This window comes from Puma concolor, chromosome A2, assembly GCF_028749965.1.
Source record: "Puma concolor isolate L17-30 chromosome A2, mPumCon1.1.hap2, whole genome shotgun sequence".
In the NCBI taxonomy this organism is placed as follows: Eukaryota; Metazoa; Chordata; class Mammalia; order Carnivora; family Felidae; genus Puma; species Puma concolor.
In genome coordinates, this window is record NC_141668.1 from 146570990 (window position 1) to 146590982 (window position 19993).

Here is a 19993-nt window from a genome sequence, read left to right on the forward strand (position 1 = left end):
CCATTTGCTCTACTTTGTAACTAGCCTCAGGTGGAAAAAGTCTTCCAATTATGAGGGTAATGCTTACTGTAGAAAATTTGCAAACACTAAAGGATGACAAAGAAAAAAAAATGGCCTGTAATCTCAACCTGGAGAAAAGAGGACCCACAGCTAATACTTGGTGTATTTCCTTCCAGTTCCTTTCTACATAGATGAAGTCATGCATACAGTTTTCCATTTTGGGGTGATTGGAATGATTTTTTCCTTGTCTCTTCATTTAATAACTTTTTACACTATTGAAAGTTCTATGTAAACTATAATTTTATTTCATTACTTTTTAAGTTTGTATTTAAATTCCTGTTAGTAAAACATACAGGGTAATATTATTTTCCAGTATAGACAGTAGTGATTCAACACTTCCATACAACACTTGGTACTCATCAGGACAAGTGCCCTCCTTAATCCCCATCACCTATTTCACCCATCCCCCACCCACCTCCCCTCTGGTAACCATCAGTTCTCTATAGTTAAGAGTCTGTTTCTTGGTTTGCTTTCTCTCTCCCTTTTTTCCTAATGATCATTTGTTTTGTTTCTTAAACTCCACATATGAGTGAAATCATATGGTATTTGTCTTTCTCTGACTTATTTTGGTTAGTATAATCTTCTCTAGCTCCATCCATGTCATTGAAAATGGCAAGATTTCATTCTTTTCTATGGCTGAGTAATGTCCCATCATGTGGGACGTATATGTAATATAATGTAATAATGAAATATATATAACATCTAATGTATAATATATAATATATACATGCCACATCTTTTTTTTTTTCATTGTCGAGTTAGCTAACATACAGTGTAGTCTTGGCTTCAGGAGTAGATTTTCATGATTCATCACTTACATACAATGCCCAGTGCTCATCCCAACAAGTGCCCTTCTCCATGCCCATCCCCCACCCTCCCAATCCCCCACCCCCATCAACTCTCAGTTCATTCCGTGTTTAAAGAGTCTCTTATGGTTTGCCTCCCTTTCTGTTGTATCTTATTTTTCCTTTCCTTCCCCTCAACTCATCTGTTGAGTTTCTCAAATCCCACATATGAGTGACATCACATATCTGTCTTTCTCTGACTGACTTATTTCATTTAGCATATTACCCTCCTATTCCATCCACATTGTTGCAAATGGCAAGATTTCATTCTTTTTCATCACCAAGTAGTATTCCATTGTGTGTATAAACCACATCTTCTTTATCGATGGACATTTGAGCCTTTCCATAATTTGCCTTTTATTGATAATGCTGCTATAAACATCGGGGTACATTAGCATTTTTGTATTCTGTGGAGAAATACATAATGGTACAATTGCTGGATCATAGAGTAGTTCTAGTTTTGACTTTTTGGGGAACCTCCATACTGTTTTCCAGCATGACTGTACCATGCAACTTTAGCCACATGATCCATAATATCAATTTACTATAATTGAGTTATTTCATATTGATTGATCCTTTCTAATGATTGATCCTTTCTAATGATTTTCCAGAGATAGAAGCCAGGAAGTGGAATTGCTGGGTCAAAGATGGGAAAATTTTTAAAATGCTTGGTATATATTTCTAGTTAGCTTTTAGAATGTATAATGCTAGTGAGAATTAAGGAAACATAAGATGATTTAGGATTATTTTCAGCAAGTGAGTGAATGCTGGGGACCTTCTTCCCTTTGATAACACCTTAGAGCCAAAAAGGAAGAAAATCATTTCAGAACACCCTTCCTCATAAGAGACAGTGGCTCCTGCACTCAGGCATAGCCCCTGGGAATTAGTTTCCTTTTTTTTTTTTTTTTAAGTTTATTTGTTTATTTTTGAGAGAGAGAGAGAGAGAGCAAGCAAGCACGTGCACAAATGGAGGAGGGGCAAGAGAGAGGGAGAGAGAAAATATCCCAGGCAGGCTTCACACTGTAAGTGCAGAGCCCAATGCAGGACTCGAATTCAAGAACCATGAGATCATGACCTGAGCTGAAGACTTAACTGACTGAGCCACCCAGGCACCCCCGGGAATTAGTTTCTGAGCCACAGAAAGAAAGGTTGATACAACTGCCAAGAGATGTTTTCAGCAGAATCACATGAAAATGGTCAGAGAAGGTGAAGCCCTCTGAAGGGGACATGCGTGCCTGGTTTTCCTTCCTTTGTCAGTGCCCCTCCCCCCAAATGCCCTCCCAGAGGCTCCTTGGGGTTAAAGGCCTTCTAGGGATATGACCCCATAGATTGCCATGAAGTCATGGGGGGAGGTGCCAGTCCTTCACTAAGTGCATTAAGGAGAGTGGCTGTGTTACTACAGTCCACCACCCTCTCTTCTCTGGCCATTGACTGGTAAACAGCGTGGCTGACCTTGGGGCCAAGGAGGTCTTCTTTGTCAGTCATGCTCTCTAGATGTGAGTCAGTCAGCATTGTGGGCAGCTCTGGCATCCAGATGTGAGCCCCATTTGCTGCCTACTTCGGGGTCCTTCACCCAGATCCTTCCATCATCACCTTCCAGATTTCTCTTCAGGATCTTCCCTCATAGGGTGAGTGTGTTAATGGCCCCACGTTAGGCTAAAACAGGGGCACAATGCAGAGGGCCTGGCATGTGACCATCACCCACAGAATGTGAGCTGTTCTCAAAGCCCAGCAGCTCTGAGCCTGCACACGGCAGTGCTGATAATACTCAAGGGATGTATGATGTGACCTTCTTGTAACACTCTTGTTTTTGTTACCTGACCTCCCCCCCCCCCCCCCCCCCCCCCCCCGGCGGTTGGGGTGAGTGAAGTCTGTGATCTATTTCCAGGTGGCTCTGGACTTGTGGGAAGACTTCAGTCTTTGCCGAGAAGGACAGAGAGAATGGGTCATCCAGAAGATCCATGAGTCCCAGTTCATCATCGTGGTGTGTTCCAAAGGCATGAAGTACTTTGTGGACAAAAAGAACTACAAGCACAAAGGCAGCGGCCGGGGCTCCGGGAAGGGCGAGCTCTTCCTGGTAGCTGTGTCCGCCATCGCTGAAAAGCTCCGCCAGGCCAAACAGAGCTCCTCAGCCCAGCTCAGCAAGTTCATCACCGTTTACTTCGACTATTCCTGCGAGGGAGATGTTCCCGGCATCCTGGACCTGAGCACCAAGTACAAACTCATGGACAACCTTCCCCAGCTCTGTTCCCACCTGCACTCCCGAGACCACGGTCTCCCGGAGCCCGGGCAGTACCCCGGACAGGTGAGCAGAAGGAACTACTTTCGCAGCAAATCAGGTCGGTCCCTTTACGTCGCCATTTGCAACATGCACCAATTTATCGATGAGGAGCCCGACTGGTTTGAGAAGCAATTCATTCCCCTACGCCCTACCCCACTTCAGTACCGGGAGCCAGTGCTGGAGAAGTTTGACTCGGGCTTAGTGTTAAATGATGTCATGTGCAAACCAGGCCCTGACAGCGACTTCTGCCTCAAGGCCGAGGCGGTCCCTGGGGTGCAGGCCGACTTGCCCTCGGAGGGCCAGCCCTTGAGCCTGGACCCAGACGTGGAGGCGGGGCCTGGGCCCGGCAGCGGCTCGGTCCTGCGCCCCCTGCTGCACGTGGTGAAAGCCGCCAGCCCCTCGGACATGCCCCGGGACTCGGGCATCTACGACTCATCCGTGCCCTCCTCGGAGCTGTCTCTGCCTCTAATGGAAGGACTCTCAGCGGATCAAACAGAAACATCTTCACTGACGGAGAGCGTGTCCTCCTCCTCCGGCCTGGGTAAGGTGCAGGAGAGCCCAGAGTGTCTTTGGGTTGGGTTCCTGATGCAGGCCACAGCCTTTGTCCCTAATTCCCAAATCCATGCAAGGGTTTTCCTAATTTTCGGGTGGAGTTATTGGCAATGAAACCTAATGGGAAGTAATCCAACTCCATTGGTAGTCCCGATTTATTCCAGGCACTGGGAGTGTTCATGGTAACTGCAGAAATACTGATGCTAAGTTACAGTGAGCTTGCCCAGGCCCCGCAAGTGGTGTTATGTAACATGCAGTGTGTGCATTATATCACCTTCCTGAACTCCACAGACATCTGACTGCCAAGACAGCTTGCCCCAGGGGTATCGGATGAGGGGCTGTGGACCTGTATCTTTGTTGGGATTTGAGGTGTTCACCACCCCTCACCAATGCCAGTGCTTTGAAAGCCACATCTTGTGATCCAGGGGTTGATGGACACGATGTTCTCTCCATCATATCTCAGCACAGGGCCAGGTGGGAGGGCTCTGTAGAAGAGTCCTACCTCCCAAGGGAGCACCAGCAGGATGCCATCTGGGACTGCTCCTTACGGTCCCTGTGGCCAGCGGGAGTCATGCATGCAAACCCTTGACCCTGGGCTAAGGGAGACCGCCACCAGGATGAGAGTGCCCTGTCTTGAGCTGGTTGGTATGCCTGCCTCGCTTGTAAAGCCCATAGTCCCAGCCCAGATGCAGCCACACTCTGGCCTTAGCCCCCAGCCCAGTGAAGTGCGATGACGTGTCTCTGCCCTGTCTTCTTTCCTTAGGTGAGGAGGATCCTCCCGCCTTCCCTTCTAAGCTCCTCACCTCTGGGGCGTGCCGAGCAGAGCCTGGATGCTGCAGCTACACTGGTGAACTCCACGCAGTCGCCCCTTTGTAACAAAACAGAAGAGTCTACGCATTGCCACTTTAGCTGCTGCCTCTCTCTGGTCCCCCAGCTCTTCTCTCTGGTTGAGCAGTCTGCTTGGAGCTGGGGTCTCCTACAAGTATATTTGGAGTGAAATTCGGGCCAGTACTTGCTCTCCTTGCCCCATCCCTCTACCTGATATCTTGGCAAAGTCTCCAATTTTCTAAAACCATATGGATATCTGGAAGGCATGTCCACAAGGTCTGACGGCAGCTGGTCACATTAGGTCAGACCTTGGATTAGAGCCAACTCTGGGAGGTCGGGAGGAAACATGCACAGAGAAACAGGAAAATACCTGCACTGCTCATTCAGATTTTATTTATCTCTTCCGACTTTGCCCATTCGCTGTTGGCTACTTTGATTGGAAATGCTTTGTGGAAGAAGCACTTTTAGTACCATTACAGCCACAGAAATCAAGTGCCAGTCTATCTGGAATCCATGTTCTTACAGGTGATGTTCTTGTCTGTTTTGGGTGTAGAATTTACAATGGCTTGGATGTTAAAAAAGCTCTGAGTCAAAGGTCAAGGAAGTGACTGTATATCGTATCACCTTTCATAATACGAGTCTTTATGTGTTCGTGGGTGCCATGGCACACTGAGGTGGGGGCTGCAGGGTCAGGCTGACCATCTAGACAATTCTTTCTGACATACGTTGGTCAATGTCCAGAAAGCAGCAAAACTCAGGACACAGGACCGCCTCTTGGTTTGAGTAGGCTTCGTGTGGGGGTGGGATCTGCCCACCAAGTTTCCCGGGGTTACATTTACTGCACAGTATCTTAGATGTTGCTGCCTGGAAGTTTATTTTTAAAAGACTAATACCCAACTGGGCTGGATTCCTGGAAGCCGGAGTCCGTGCTTCATTTGGCTTCTGATCTAAAGCTGTGTCCAGAATATCAGGGATCAGAATCCATTGAAATATGGCAATGTGCAGGTGGCAGCCACTTAATCTGCTGAACTGGTTTTGACTAATGATAAATCTCATTTTAAGAAGGTGGAGGGGAGACTGTCACAAAGATGAGTTTGCTCTTCTAATATCATCTGAAGAAGACATGAGACCTGAAGTCATTCAATTCTTGAATCTCAAAGTACTCCCCCCACAACTCAGCCTGTGAATCATGTTTCGCTGTGTGTTTCTGTTGTATTTACCCAGTGAAAGATTGGTCTCTTGTGTTCCTACCAAAAATAGGTATTTAGAGTTTAGGAGGAAAGAATTTGCTTTAAAAAAGGAAAAGTTAATGTTGTTTTTAATGAATGAAGTTTCTACAGAATTTCTCCTTCCGAAGGGAAAACAGTTGTTCAAATCCTGCTGGTCTATTAGCATGTGTGTGATGATGTCTTTGTGGAATCCCTTCTCCCTGTGTCCTTGAGGGGTTGTGAGCATCTTTCTCCACCCTTTCTGTGGGTGCTGTTGGCTTCGGGCACCCTGCTTTTACTCAGCACTACACAGGCGACCCTGGGTTTTACTCCTTTAGCAGGTAGGACCAATATTAAGGGAGACACTGAGAAATGTCTCAAGGAGGGGTTGGGAGGTAGAATGAGGCAGGACTTTCCATCCAAGCACATGCCCAGCAGGTGGGAAGGGAAGGTTTGCAGCCTTGCTGCAAAGAAGAGGTTTGTGTGTATTTTTGATGCAAATGCCACACTCCATGCTCTGTAAAGGCAGCTGACGGCTTCTTGGGGGAAGAACGTGTTTGTCTGTTCTCTGGCATCGAGTTTCCTGCAGCTGCTCTGCAGGGGAGACAAGTGAGCCTCACAACCACCTCCCCCACAGAACCAGGCATCCGATTGGAGAAGAGATGTTCCATGATACTGGAGAGTCTGGGACAAGTGCAGAGCTCCTGCCCACATATGCCTGCCCTGCCCTTCCACCGTCAGGATACGTTCTGCAAGGGAGATTGGTCAGTCCAAACTTGCTAACGTGAAAATTCACTCTGGAACAGTATCAAGAGAGATTGAAGCCAAGAAATGGTACGTGCTCCAAAGGAACCCCGAGGAGCTACTTTTAGGTTAGATATTCAGCTTTGCACAGAAAATGAGGCATCTGTGAGAAAGTGACCCCAGGAACAGCACAGAGGACTGGCAGAGGGTGGGGAACATCAACTGAGCTCCATGCATGTGGGCAGAGAGCTTGCTAAATGAACTTCCTTCTTGTGAAAATGCAAGGGAAAAAATGTGCTAGACCAAAAATCAGGTAAACTTTTCGTTTGGATTTATGGTTTGGATACTTATTTTCAAATACTAATGTTTCTTATGTTCAACACAAGCAGACTCTAACATACCAAGTAGCAAAACCACAGTGTTGAGATGTCCCAACTTCGTGGTTTTGCCTTACTAGTTTCACTTTTTTTTTTTTTTTAAACCTCCCCATCTTGTGCTGGGAATGAGAACAGTTGCCTTGTAGATTAAGGCAAAACATCTGTTTTAAGCAGACCTGCAGTTTTTGACTGATACATTGTTCCAGGCAATGGAAATGATAACACGGAATTCAGATAAAGGTTCTACTGAATCACAGGCTTCTTGAAATTGGGGAAACAAGAATTAGAATATAAGGATGATCTCAATAAAAAGCCTTGGTCCTGAGAATAAGAGGCTTGTGTGGCTAAGTTAGCTGGTGTTCTCTGGGCAGGACACCTGGAGTAGGTCCAAGGACCCAGGTAAGCAAATCTTGAAGGTAGTTGAAGGTAGGGAGCTAGGTATTCATCTTAACTCCCTAGTGCCCTACAGAAAGGACTTAGCATCTGACATAGTCAGCTTTGTCCAGGGATGGATTGGGGAAGTGGAAGCCCAGGTAAAGGTGTGTTTTTCTCCCAGAGGTTGGCCACGAGCAACAAGAACCACCTGGACAGACCCAGTCCAGCCACACAATGGACAGAGCGTCCTGCAGGAGATCCTCCAGAGGGCCAAATCCTGGGCCTTTGAGGCACATTGATCTGATCTCCAGAGAGAATCAGAAGACATTGAGGTCCAGGTCCAGGCCCAGGCCCTCAGGTTGGGGAATAGCATTTTGAACCAAAAATGAGATGGGGCCTTAAAGTCATGAGACCATTTTTGGTTAACACATTAGTAATAACTGAAGACAGTCCCAGAGCAGAAGTTCAAAAATGTCTATAGCAACTATGACATCATCAGAATCAATGGGTCATAATTTGAGGTCGTGCGTGTTTGTATATTAAAGTTCAGTCTTGCAACTTCATAGCTGCAAATGTGGGGTGTTTTTTTTTTCTAGCCAAGCCCTCGTCTCAGGTTCCCTGACTTAAGCACAAATAAACAGGAAGACTGTTCCTCCAAAAATGTGGAGTTACAGGATTTTCAGAACTTTTCCTTTTTTCAGAGTTGAGCATCTTTTAAAAGAAACAAATGAAGAGAAAGCTATTTTACTCCTAGAGAAGAAACGACACACCTTCCTCTTACGAAAGAAAACCCCATGGTCCCCAATAGCCTCAATGCTAATTTGGTTCTTAGGGGAGAGGAATCCTTCCTTGTGTCTTTATTGGAGAGATGTGGACAATAACAGTGTGAAGGTTGTTAGCCTTTCTTGTTTCATATCGTTGGTGAAGACTACCGCTTTTATTTAGCGGATGCTGTGCCTTCAGGAGGTGCCAGTGCAGCGGGCCAGGACGACAGATCAATGAAGTGTGGTGATAAATGGCAATGGCCTACCTTCTCAGTGTCAGAGAGACCATAGGGCATGGTGGGGAGTGTGGCAAACTGAAGTGCTCCGTGTCCCACCCATAGGAGGGCAGCTACTCCAGCCATTTGTGGCCATGTGGTGTCTCCTGATCTTCCCATTTTTCAAGAGAAGCTGAGAATCTGGAATTTGATAGGAAAGTTTCTAATCTTCTAAAGTATTGGCAACTAAATTAAAAGAGATTTTTTTTTTCAATTCAGATTCAACAGAACACATGAGTGGGCCTGATTTGGCCCACTAGATGCCAGTTTGCTACCTCTGCCTTGTAAGATTTGAAATGAAAAGTGTTCATGGTAATTACAGATGTCTGGTACCACCAGAAAATGCTCTTGCTAAATGCAGCTGGTGTCTGGATTGCTTCTTCCCCACCTTGCCTCCCCCAAGTAGTTTGATACGATTGTGAATGTATTTGAAATGTTTGAGGGCTTCTTTATGTTTCATGGTGCCTTAAGAGAAAGGCAGGCCAGTTACTAATTTCAAAATCAGATTTATGTTCCCCAATTTAAAAAGCATAACACTTGGAACAATTTTCATTTAAACTCCACAACCTAAAGGGCCTTATTTATAGTTTTAGTTCTTGGCTTCATAATTTTTTAAATGATGTGCAATTCTGAGCTTAGGCCAAGACTTAATGAGAAAAGCAGGCGTTGTGGGGAGCGGGGCAGGGAATCCCCGAGTGTCCACTAGAGCCAGGTATTTGCATTGTCTTCTGTTTTAAATGATCTGTGAAGTGACTGTGTTTTGGAGATGTGAAACAGTATCCAGACAAAAGCTTTTCCTGATACCGAGAGATCAGTTAGGAGTCCTCCCGGGGTGTTGGGTCATCCTTTCTGTGTCCCCTCCTTTCCAGGCTCAGGGTGAAAATAAACAAAAGGAAGTCTGACTGTAAGCCAATAGCTTGGATTCCAATTTCAGAGTTTTGGAGCTGGGAGAAAGTTTGGATTATCTAGGATGTCTCCCCTGCCGGTGTCAGCCAGGGCTGAGCCTGAATTATTTCAGACATATGGCTATGGATGGGATTCTGGATTTTCAGTGAGGGAAATTCTGTAACCTGCCCTGCTGATCAGATAGTTCTTTGTACATCTTACAGAAATTCAAACCAGCCTTCTTTTGTTCTGCATGTAGTGGAAAAAGAACAGCTGGTTACCTTCCGTGTATTTGAAAACCACAGTGAAGTCATCCCCCTGGTGTTTTTATTTCAGTGATAAATAATCCCACCTACTTAAACCATTCTTCATAGCTCTTGTTTTCCAAGGGCTTAATAATTTTCACTGCTCTTCTGTTTCCCAGCTTCACACTCTGTTTGGTTGCCGAAACAGAATGTGGTGCCATCTTCGCATTGGTGCCTTGTGACGGCCAAGCTCAGGATGGGGATTACAGGGAAATTCTCGTGTGCCCAGCTTCTCTTACTACTTACAAATACAATGGCACTTTTTAAAAATGGTATATCGCCTGCATTCATTTTGAGGATTATTTGGTCGCCCCATCCATTCCTCCCCAACAATCGTCTTCTATTGTGTTTTCTTTTCCCCTCTTCTGGTCAGACACTTGGTGCTTATTCCTGATGTGTTTGATGTCATTCCTGAGCTCCAAAATTCTCATCAAGACCAACTCTTACCTTCTGAGTGGTAGCTACCTCTCCCTCCCAATTTTGGATTCTATTTTACATACCTCTAGACCTTGCCTTTAATTCATGACTCAATATTATTAGATGGTTCAGACTTCAGCTTAATCACCGGCAAGATAGCAGCTGCTAAGGGCTAACTTGTAAGGAAGGTGAGGGACAACCTCTTGGGAATTTTGGCCAATTGTCCCCCCTCCTGCTCTTTGTTTCCTGCCTGAAGTTCAGCAGGGACCAGACTCTTCCAGGAGCTTTCCTGTGTTCTGAAGGGCTGGGGCCATGGCTCTGAAATGACCTAGCACTGTGTTTTGCACAATCAGAAGTCTGAGAAAAGCAAACTATTATGACTGCATCTCTGACATTTGTATCAAATAAAATGTCAGTGGAGAATATTCAAAGAAGCATTCTTCTATTTGTACATGCTGTAGACAAAGTTGGCTGCTCCATCTGTTAGACAAATTCCTTTGGGTTATTACACTTAATGTGTAATTGTTATGTAAAACTTGTGTTTTTTCTCTCAAGAAAAACCATGGTGAGTCTGGACAAAGCAAAAACTTTTGTAAAAACCACATGTTCATTTAGAGAGTAGGTAACTTCTATTTTTACTATTTTTTTTTTCACTTCAGAAGCTCCCTGTGACTACGATCTAGGGGGGGAAAGCCTGTGGAACATTGGAACATGGTGGTTGTTGCCATTGTCTTTGTTTCATCTTTAAGTTTGTCCTTTGTGGGGTTTGGTGGAATAGCAGGACTGTAGCAGTGTGCTATATTTTTACATTGAAAACAATGTCTTATCTGATTTGTACATAACTGTAAATAGGTGACAGTAGGTCACAGCTGACATTTGCAAAATGTTTTTGTACCTTAGGATTTCTGCATCAAATAAAATGTTTTAAGATTGCAGTGGTTCATGATTCTAGATCCTCTTTCCTGTTTCCCGAGTAGCTGGGTTCCTAGCACAGCTTTCCGAGGGCTCTGCCTCTGGGAAGGAGGAAGAATATCCAGGGTGAGGAGGTGAGGGTAGCCAGTATGTCTTTCTTGCACATGAAACCTGCTGCCGTGGCTGTTTGCCTTGCCCTCCGGTGGGCAGTGATGTGTTGCCTGTGTGGTGTCAGGAGCAGGGATGCTCCTATCAAGGAGAAATTTGACTGTCAGAACAAATGGGCTTTCTTTTCAGAAATTTGAAAAGAGCCACTGAAATGTGGGAGCCACAAACTTCCTGCCATCCAATAAGACAAAGAAGTGCCTTTTTATTTCTTCCTATAGACATTATCCCACCTCCTGTGTGCCAGCACTCTGTGAGTTAACTTCTTGGTGCCCGTCAACTTTGGGGTGAGTTCCCAGCTCTGTTTCTGCCACTGTGACCCTGTGGCTGCACTTCTGGGCCTCAGTTTCTCATCTCTAGAATGGGCCAAAGGCCCTCCCTCAGGATGGTGAATGTGAAGTGCTTACTGGCACATAGTGCTCAGAAATAACAGGTATCCAGGACAGGACAACAAGTGGTAAGAAACAGCAGGGACACAGGATACAAGCCTCCTGGCCATTGTCTGAAAAGAATATGGTGGACGAGTTGGGTCTTGGGAACATTGGGTTTTCCTTGTCCGCTGGTTCTTCCCCCTACCCTTCCCCGCAGGACTGTTAAAAAACAAAACAAAAAACCGCTCTGAGCGAAGCACTGCTGAGGCGGAAATTCAGCCATGTTCTTGCCTCTGATGCTTGGCATAGCCTGCAGTTTTCCTGTTCATATTCACCCAGGAGACTGCATGTTTCTCCCCATTCATTTCCTCTTTCCCATGCTCCCTGCCATTTCCCCACATTTCTAAGAGCCAACCTTTGAGCGCCACATGCTTTACACGCCATCATCTCATTTAGTTTCACAGATACTCTGCTACATGGGTAATCGTACTGTCCCCATTTTACAGAGGCTTGGAGAGGCTGTCCCTTACTCTTGATCTCACAGCTAGCTAGTAGCAGAGCTGGGATATGAGCTGCAGCAAACCCTGCCGAGGCTGCTCACAGGTCCCCTTGGTAAAGGTCTGGCCGCCCAGGTAGGTGGGGGAGGACTTGCAAGTGTACGTGTGGCCAAAGGCAGTAGAGTGCTTTCCCATAACGTTAGTGGGGACAGCAAGTGAGGACAGACAACCACAGAATGTTAGTTCCCACTCTGAGTGCTCTTTGTGTCTTTCCTCACCACAACCCAATATACAAGGTACTACTAGCACTCTCATTTTTGAGATGCTGAAATCAGGAAATCCGTTAGCTTTGCCAAGAGCACAGACAAGGGATTGGCAGCTCAGAGATTTGTACATCGAACTGAAGCATCCTCATCCCTAACCAGTAGGCTGAACTGTCCCTCTGTATAGCCGATAGGCTGAAGGAAGGACCTGGAGTGCAAAGTTATGGTGGCTTGGTTCCCTTATCCAAATATTGAGAGTAGATTTCTTTCACAGGTTAAGCAAATAGATCTAAAAGGACTTGATTGGAAGAATCTTACTGGGCAGTTGGTGCAGTAAGTGAATTCTTACCTATTAGGAGGAAAATCCTCTTTGGACAGCAGAGAAACCCTAATTTTTACCACAGTGTTAGAAAATAGAGCCTGTTTTTACAGCTGCATAGGGTTTTTTTTTTCTTTTTCCTCTTTTTAGTTTTAAAGTAATCTCTGCACCCAATTTGGGGCTCAAACTCATAGCCCCAAGATCAAGAGTAACATGCTCTACTGACTGGGCCAGCCAGGTGCTCCTGTTTAGGGTTCTTATAATCACCAGCATCTGTGGGGCCTCAACACTGGCTTTACTTTGTTTTAGAAATGCAAACTTTAAAGGTAGCAAACACCAGCTTCCCTTGCAGGCTTTAATTAGAATTTCATCTGCTTTAATTGAGTAAGAGACTACTAACAGTAAGCTAAGCAGATGGTGGAAGGAGACATAAAAATATATCTTTGCTGTCCTGGGCATAGTGGGCCTTCAATAAATGTCTGTTTCCCACCCCTAGCCCCAGCATACCCTGCCCTCACTGTTCACAGGAACAAAATCAGAAGTGGTCCAAGAATACGATAAGGTAGAGGATGCAATGAAGGAGGGAAGGACACAAACCTGAGGTGAGACCTTTTGCAATGAGACAAAATTCAAATAGGGTCTTTGGGATTAAGGGAAAGTAATGCAAGATCAGTGAGCTCGGCTCCCGGGGCTCTTTCTGGAGAGGATGTTGCACCAGCTGTCACATTTACCGATGATACAATGCTCTTACAACATTCACCTGAGAGTCTAAAGTGTGTACTGGCAGCACAGTAATGGGCAAGATGCACACACGATCCTTTCCCTTCTGAGTCCGTCTCTTTCTATATATGGGACTGTGGGCAAATCACCTAATTGCTCTGAGCCTGTTTTTTTCATCTGCAAGCTGGGACTAATACCCACTGCATAGGGGCTATTGTGAGGATGAAATGAGATGGGGTTTATGAAGCACCCGTGGTCATGCTTGGAAGTGCCTGGCACTTGGTAAGTAGTGGTTTATCAGTCAGTCTGTGGAAGAGCAAGACTTGGGTTCTGTGGGGGTCAGATGGGGATGGGAGGGAGACAGTTACCTGCTGATAGGAGCTTCGGCCCAGGGACTTCATCAGGTGCTGAGTTAAAGCATCTTATCCCCCGAAAGAAGAGACAGGGTTCATTCCTGGTTGTTTTGATGCTGGTCTAGGAAGGAAGGGATGGGAGTTGGGGAGGAAGGATGTGTTCCTAGCAAAATTAAATTAGGACAGTAATGCTGGTTTTCTTGATAATTGAAGGTATGTAGCCTGTGCTAACTGACCGGGAACTCAGATCTGCTCATGTTCCATTCACCAGCCTCCTTTTTTCCTAGTCACCTGCCAGCCCTGAGAGAGAGACTTTTTTCTGGACTTGGTGCTTCAAGGACCCTGTGCCAGGCAGATGGACACACCCCACTCTAGATGTGAAGAAAAGCTGGGAATTTTTCTTTTTTTTTTTCTTTCCTCTGTCTTTTTAAAGAACATTGATTTTTCTTTTAGGTAATATAATTTTTTTATATAATGGTCTTGCTTAAAGGAGGAGAACTCTTTTTTTTTTTTAAGTTTATTTATTTATTTTGAGAGAGAGCGTGCGTGTGAGTCAGGGAGGGACAGTGAGAGAGAGAGAGACACAGAGAGGGAGAGAATCCCAAGCAGGTTCTGCTCTGTCAGCGCAGAGCCAGACGTGGGGCTTGACCTCACAAATCGTGAGATCAAGAGTCTTGACACTTAGCTGACTGAGCCAACCAGGCACCCCTGGGATTGTTTCTCTGACTATGAGGAAAAAATTAGGGAATTCTCTGCTTTACAAAGTTGGAGGGGACAGAGAAGTGGTCCTCCAGGATGATTGGTCCTGCCTGGTGGTGCCCCCTCTGGCTGGTCAGAGACATTCCAAGAAGTGGGCGGGTATCAGCTTTCAGACAAATCATAGACACTTCCCACCAGTGTGGGCCAGGCCAGGCCACGGAGAAGGAGACCTCACAGCAAAGAAAGGCCGGCACGCCTGGCAGCAGAATGCAAACACAGGCACGTCCTGCCTTTGGTTTTTGCACTGAAGTTAGATGTACTTACAGACGCTACGCACCTGTGTATGTGTCTATTCTCATTGTTACGATGAGAATCCTTGTGATTAAAACGGAGCCTTAATGGGGCACCTGGGTGGCAGTCGGTTAAGCATCCAACTTCGGCTCAGGTCATGATCTCACTGTGAGTTCCCCTCTGCCTGTGGGGAGGTGGTCCCCTGGGGCAGGTTAAGGGATGTGTGGCTATAAAGAGGGATCCCTTAAATGTCTGCCTCAGCCTGGCTGGGGTGGCTGATGGGCTAGAAACTGACATAAATTCCTATCTCTTGGAGGTCTTAGTTCCAAGAGTGACTGGCAATGACCTCTATGAGAGATGGCTACTTGATCAGGAGGTCACTTCCTGCTTGAAACTGCCAGTGGCCCTGGAAGTGACCTCTGATGTTCTGATCTGGCCCGTTGCCAATCTCTTCTCTGTGTGTTCCTTTTTTCTTCAGGGCCATCCCAGGGTTTTTTGAGATCCCTCACTCATGTGTTCCTGCCTTGGAACTTCGCGTATGCCATATCTTCTGCCTGGAACACTCTCTCTCTGTTTCCATCCCTCCTTTGCTGTCAAACCTTCCCTGACCACTGTTCATTATGGTCTAGGTCCTGACATTTGCCTTCAGGAGCACTTAGCTCAGCTTGTGTGATTATGTGATGGTTCCTCTTGACCACAAGAATGGCTGCTCCTTGAGGGAGGGCTGTGTCATTTACAGTAGGCCTTCCTTCTGGGTTGGGCTCAGATTCGATTTCTTGAACCAGCTAGAGACCCCAGCCCTACCACTCAATTGTCACTGGGGCAAGACACCTCATCTCTCTGGTCTTCAGTTTCCTCATCTGTTGGATGGGGGTAAAAATGCATCTGACTTACGGGGTTGTTGTAAGGATAAAGCAGGTAGAGGGCGCAGCATGGTGCCTGGCACATAGCAGGTGCTCAAAACCATTAACATTTGTCTCTGATGTCATCAAGAGTAAGCAGTAACAGTTACTAGTAAATTTTAAAAGGTTTCCTGGAGGAACAACATTTATTCCTTTCTTTGCAAATTGAAATGAGGTCACTATTCATTTACCATTACCATGATCCCCAGAGCTGAGAGTCACTTGAATGGCTTGTACTGTCTCAGGGCTTCACTCCCTGTGGGACTTAGATTCCTGTAGACACGAGATTAGTCAGTGACATGGTACATATTAGAATCACCCCTGTGAGTCGGATGGCTGCTACTGTGTCAAGCATTATGCCATTGCCTGACTACATCACATCCTCCTAATGGAACTTTGGAGCTTAGGTGATGTGCTCTACCCCAGGGTAGGACCCAGGTTGGATTTGAACTTGGGCGTTTTCTACTCCAAAGCCCCTCTCTCTCTTTCCACGCCACTGCTCAAGCTTGCTTCTCAGGTTTTCCTTTAACCAAGATTATGAGAACAGAAGGGGTCTGTTTTGAAAGAAATGGTGTGGCCACTTGCAGAGCATTGCCGAGGCCTGAACAGTAAGACCAATACCTTAATCCTTCCACAGGTATCCCCATCCCCTGGGTGGGGACTGTACCAGATTAGTGTCACTTCAACTGGATGCTCCCCATCTTTCAACAACGCCCCTCCCCCACCAAAAGGGAGAGGGCATCTGTCTGTACAGTGCTGCCTGCAGAAGAGTTGAGTGTCTTTCCCTGTGACCCCACTTACAGGTTTGTCTTTAGGAAATAACCAGATATGTGTGCCAACATTTATTGTGTGTGGGTTTTCATTAGCAAGCGTTACTTATCCCAGATACTGAGAAATGAGAAGCACACCAAGTACTGGTCAGACTGATTCTAAGAAGAGGGCACATTCATACAAGTGGCTTTTAACAATCATATTGCGGAAGAGTATTTCATGACAAAGGGAAAGACTCACAGTAGGTTAAGCGAAAATAAAGGGCACAAATTAACAGTGGTTATCACTAGGTGGTGTGCTTGTGTGTGGGTTTTATCTTATTCTTTAAACCTGTCAGTATTTTTTCTACATTAAAAAAAAAAAAATTATTTATTTATTTATTTATTTATTTATTTATTTATTTATTTATTTTCAATACTCTGTAAACACGCTTTTTTGTGCCAGCCAGGCTGTCCCTCTGCATTGTTTTACAATGAGTGGTGTTACATCATCAGAGGGTTTTTTTTTTAAATATTTATTTATTTTTGACAGAGAGAGAAAGAGAGAGAGACAGAGCACGAGCAGAGGAGGGGCAGAGAGAGAGGGAGACAGAATCAAAAGCAGGCTCCAGGCTCTGAGCCTGATGAGGGGCTTGAACCCATGAACCATAAGATCATGACCTGAGCTGAAGTCGGATACTCAACCGACTGAGTCACCCAGGAGCCCCTCATCAGAGGGTTTTGAATGTAAGGTTGCACACAATAGTCAGTGCCCCGTGGTACTGAGTGGGCACCAGGAGGACGGGGGAGTGGTCTCAAATGTGTCATCCTTGCCCTTGTCCTTGGTGGTGCCTTCACATGTGGTCACTTTCCTCAGCTGTGCTACCTGGCACCTCACCTTGGCCCTTTTCCTGCTATTGCTTGTTAGTTGGGATCAGTGATACCGCATCATCTGCCCTTTCTGCAGGCCATGTGGGGGCCTCCTGCAGACACCCGGCTTTCCCAGTTGATGAATTAGTAAGGTGACTGCCCTGGCCCCATTTCATCCTGTCTTGGAGAGTTGGAGGAGATGGGGCTGAATTCAAGAACAGGCCCTCCTGAACTGTTTCAAGGAGAAAAACCAGCTCACCATCAATGTCTTCTGGCCTGTTTGCCAGTTTCAAAACTTGGTGGATAGAAACCCACATTTCTTGCCATCCCTCCCCCACCCCACCCCCACACCAAAGGACTCCCTTTGGGTGTATCATCTGTTCCTCCAAAGAGTCCTAACATGAGTCTAGGAACCAAGTCCTTTCCCCTGTCCCCTCCACGGGGCCGAGCATGGTGTGGGTGGGAGGGAATGGCATGCTGAATATAAGCCCTTGTAGGATTAAGTTGATTTGTGTGTGTGTGTGTGTGTGTGTTTAAGTAGCTTCATGCCCAGAGCAGAGCCCCCGCACAGGGCTTGAATTCACAACCCTGAGATCAAGACCTGAGTTGAGATCAAGAGTCAGACGCTTAATCAACTGAGCCACGCAGGCACCCCTAAATTGATTTCTTTTAGCCTACATATCCTACCTACAGATCTGTTCTGACTTCTGGAGATCCTGAATAATAAAACAGGAAGTCAAGGAGTTTACCTTTAGCAATAATAATAACAATGCACATTGCCTTTGCTGTGTACAGGAGACTTTCCCATGAGAAAGTCACATTCAGCAGCAATGGGACCATTTCTCAGCAGCCGAAGGACCTCATCACTTATGCCTGCACCTTTCAACAGTTAAGGTCTGGTGTCTCACCCTGGCCATCAAGGCCTCTCTAGTCTCATTCCTCCCAGACCTCACAGACGTGTGCCCTGTGCTCTCCCACCTCTGGGCTTCTGCATCTCTGGTTCTGCCCTCCCCGGCTGGTTTCCCTGTCTGGTCAAGGGTCAGCTGAGGCCCACTTCCTGAAGGAAGTCTTTCTATGCCTGAATCGGGGCCAGCTCTTCCTCAGGTGTGTCTCTTCCCGCATCCTGCTCCCCATCTGCCTGGTGAGGGTCTGGCTGTTCCTGCATCACCTGCAAGCTCCATGGGGTCAGGGACTCTGTCCTGTTGAGATTCACTACTGTTCCCCAGAGACCAGCACAGTGTGTAGCATGTAGCAGATACTCAAATCATTGTTAAGTGGAATCTAATGGAAATAAAACTTTTATTTCTGATAAGGCTGCCTGAGTAGAACCCCAGGTGTTGGCTTGTGCATCTGAAGTTCCTGCTGGGTTAATGGGGGAGTGGAAGCTGTTTATTATTACTTTATAAACAGGCTGGTTGTAGTAGGGATCTTCTTCAGTGTGGAAGGGGTAAAGGAGAGAATAACAAAAGAGGTTTGGGGGAATAGGTTGAGGACTAGGAGTCTGGATATAGGTTTTGCCCTTGGAAATGGAGTACTGCATAGGCTACCTGTTCTTTGAACAAGGAACAGGTGGGTAATGAGGCACTGGGTTTGGGGTCAAGGAGTCCCTTTAAAATTGTAGTGGAATGAAGTTGCAGCTGTTGAAATGAAAGTTAGTTTGCTCAAGATGCTTAGTTTCTGGCCCCAAAGGCAGGCTGTCGGCCAGGAAGAGGCCACCCAGCACTAGGAGGCTGAGTGCCTTCAACAATACACAGGAGCTTCAGTGAAGAGTCTCAGCTTTGCTAGAGCAGTTCTGAACACCTCCCGTGGGGCCTGGGGGTCTGCGCTGTGAGGTCGGCTTCCCAGAGGCTGCTGTCAGGACAGGTGCCTCCCAGCGAGCCTTCACCAGCCCCCTCTTCCTGTGAATGAGGGGGTGGTGGTTATAGACCGAAGGGGTCCACTCAGAGGCTGTTCTTGCCATTTAATGGAAGGTCAGTCTGGCAAGAGCCATAATTCTTGGGCTGACCCTCTTTTCTCTGACCTGGGGGCTGGCTTCACTTTTTCAGTTTCTTCATCTGAGAAGTGGGCCCACACAACTCTTATACCTCAGGAGGCTGTTGTGAATGTTAAAATAGATCAAGCACTTAAAAGGCACACCTGGATTATGAGAGCAACTAATGAATTTTCGATTTTTATCACGATGGTTTACTTTTATAAGAGCCATACAGTGTATGGCATTTTTTTTTAACGAGAGAGAGAGAGAGACAGAGAGAGAGAACAAGTAGGGGAGAGGGGCAGAGGGAGAGAGAGCGAGCCAGCCTTAAGCAAGCTCCACGCTCAGCTTGGAACTGGACACAGGGCTCCACCCCAAGACCCTGAGATCACAGACCTGAGATGAAATAAAGAACTGGACACTCAACCAAATGAGCCACCCAGGCATCCCTGTAGGGCAGTCTTTGTATCTCCCCCCGCCCGTCCCCAATTTATTTTGAGAAAGAGACAGAGAGAGAGAGAGAGAGAGAGAGAGAGAGAGAGAGAACGAGCATGCGCGGGGAGGGGGCGGGGGCGGAGGGGCTGTCCGCTCAGCCAGCGGAGCTCGAACTCACAAACCGTGAGATCATGACCTCAGCCCAAACCAAGAAGCTGGCGCTTAACCAGCTGAGACACCCAGGCGCCCCCATTCTTTATATTTCTGATTGTATGGGATCCTGAGGGCCGCAGGCGGTGATCTACTGAATGAATGAATGCAGAAAATAGTTTTAGTTGGATTCCCACGTCTATTTCCGCACGGTGACCCAGGCCACTGCAGGCTGCTGCTCTTTCTGGCTCAGCACCCGCCCACAAACCCCGCGATTCCTGAGGGCTTGGTGGTGCGGGGATTCGCGCAGCTCTGGCTCGTCCTCATTCTGACCCTCACAGTCCAGGAAAGGGAGGCTTGGACAAGACCCGACGCGCCCCAGGTCAGCCTAGCAGCGGGGTGGGGGCTC

General features: G+C 46.6%; 1 protein-coding gene across 2 annotated transcripts in view; it reads left to right on the plus strand.

Moving 5' to 3' along the window:
- Positions 1-10851, plus strand: part of IL17RD (interleukin 17 receptor D) — a 70864-nt gene extending 60013 nt beyond the window's left edge. For both annotated transcript variants that reach the window (XM_025916468.2, XM_086697856.1), the window contains exons 12-13: positions 2794-3727; positions 4502-10851. In XM_025916468.2, the coding sequence (XP_025772253.1) occupies positions 2794-3727; positions 4502-4614 (1047 nt within the window). In that variant the 3' untranslated portion in view covers positions 4615-10851. The remainder of the gene's footprint in view (positions 1-2793; positions 3728-4501) is intronic.
- The last annotated feature ends 9142 nt before the right edge of the window (positions 10852-19993 follow it).